The sequence below is a fragment of the Parus major genome, chromosome 1 (assembly GCF_001522545.3).
Source record: "Parus major isolate Abel chromosome 1, Parus_major1.1, whole genome shotgun sequence".
Classification (NCBI taxonomy): Eukaryota; Metazoa; Chordata; class Aves; order Passeriformes; family Paridae; genus Parus; species Parus major.
In genome coordinates this window covers 1,558,632-1,560,457 of record NC_031768.1, presented here as the reverse complement: position 1 = coordinate 1,560,457, position 1,826 = coordinate 1,558,632, and the positions used below count along the sequence as shown (strand labels likewise).

General features: G+C 51.2%; 1 protein-coding gene across 2 annotated transcripts in view; it reads left to right on the top strand.

Annotated features, from left to right (window-relative positions):
* The window catches only part of LOC107209383 (RUNX family transcription factor 1), a 126,854-nt gene extending 125,641 nt beyond the window's left edge, over positions 1 to 1,213 (top strand). For both annotated transcript variants that reach the window (XM_015639050.1, XM_033518165.1), the window contains one exon: positions 818 to 1,213. In XM_015639050.1, the coding sequence (XP_015494536.1) occupies positions 818 to 1,146 (329 nt within the window). In that variant the 3' untranslated portion in view covers positions 1,147 to 1,213. The remainder of the gene's footprint in view (positions 1 to 817) is intronic.
* The last annotated feature ends 613 nt before the right edge of the window (positions 1,214 to 1,826 follow it).

Sequence of the window (1,826 nt, the reverse complement as noted above, 5' to 3'; positions counted from 1 at the left end):
CCCTGGATCCCTGGCAGTGCCCAAGGCCAGGCTGGACATTGGGAGCACCTGGGACAGCAGAAAATAGAAATGTGTCACCTTAGTCCTTCCAGTTGAATCTGGATGTGTCCCAGTGCTGTCCTGGCTCTCTGGGACCTTCCCTGTCCCCTCTGAGCCCTGGAACTTCATAGGGACTGTTCTCCAAGGGCTGCTTTGGGAAGTGCTGGACCCTCTAATTCCCATGTGCCCAAGTCCCCATGCTGTGTCTGACGCTCTAAATTCAGCATTTCCTCTCTTAGAGCTGAGTGTCTGACAGGACCTCACATTCCTGGAGCTCCCAGAGCCACCAAGAGAAACCTCATTATCCCAGCTTCCTTTCTGCCATGGTTTATTTCCCATTCCTGACCCTAAAACCATTGCAAAAGGATCCAAAGCCAGGATTTGATTTGTTTTGTTGTTTTCTAGCCCCGTAGCATTTGTCTGATTGTGGTGTCTGGTGACAATCTGGGATAGAATCACTGAGGAGTTATCCCAGGGCAGGTTTAGCACCAGGGCCGTTTCCTCCTTTTAGAAACCATGGGAAGGGTGGAAAGGCCCTGAAATTTTCAGTGTCTCTGGTTCTCCAGCCTAGGCCACATCTCAGGCTGCCCCACCATAAGATTGCAAAGCATGAGAGCTGATTTCAATTTCATTTCAGACAGTCCCAGATCAGAACCTTCACCTGCAGATCAGGGGTTGCAAAAACAAGGCAAAAAAACCTAAAAATAAACCAAAACCGACCATCCTCATGTACCAAGTGAGCTTTTCTGATCTTTTTCCACCCCCCCTCCCACCCTAGGACATCGGCAGAAAATAGATGAGCAGACAAAGCCTGGCAGCTTGTCCTTTTCTGAGCGCCTGAGCGAGTTGGAGCAGTTGCGTCGCACGGCCATGAGGGTCAGCCCACACCACCCAGCCCCCACACCCAACCCTCGAGCCTCCTTGAACCACAGCACAGCTTTTAACCCTCAGCCTCAGAGTCAGATTCAGGGTAAGTACCCAAAATCCTCCCCCCTGCTCGCCCACCTCCATCCTCGCGGCCTACGGGGGCTCATGGCCCTGCTGGGTGTCCATCTCTTCGGGGTCTCCATGGAGATCTTCGGATCTTTGACACATGAGAGACTTTAAGGAGTGAAAAGAGGGGCTTTCCAATGGGTGTTTGGATTTTGGGAAGCCTGGATGTTTGAATTTGGGCATTTGGGAGGNAAAAGCCTCCAAACCCTGTGGTTTAGCCAAGCTGGCTGCTTTTTCCTGTTTATTCCAGCATCCCAAACACCAATCCCACAACCTGAGGGGAAAAATTGGTGCTTTTTTCTTTTCTCTGTTAATTTATCCTTGTAAAAAACCAAAAACCAACAGCTCTGGGGACACGGGGAGGGGGAGAAGGCAGCGGTTCCACCTCGGGTGAGCTCTGAGCCAAGCTCTCCCTCCAACAGCTGGAAATTCGAGTGCTTTTCAGCAAGATTTGTGGCCAAAGTGATTCAGCAGAGCCAAAGCAGCTTCCAAACACCTTCCTGCTCCTCTTTTTCATCCTGGAAAAAGGAGCTTTGTGCTCACCTCAGGGCTCTGGGAGCAGAGGGGCTGTCACAGGGTCACCTCCTGGCCCTGGGCAGGGCACCTCATTCCTCTGCCATTCCATTTTCCACCTGGAAAAAGGGTTAATAACACCCTGGCTCTCCCAGGGGTGAGCTGAGGATACTTTGCAAGGTGTTTAGAGGGGAACTTCAAAGCAGAGCTAATAAACACCAAAACACAAGTTGGCCTCACAAAGGCCTGCCTGTGCTTTGAGAGTGGCTTGGGAGAAATAT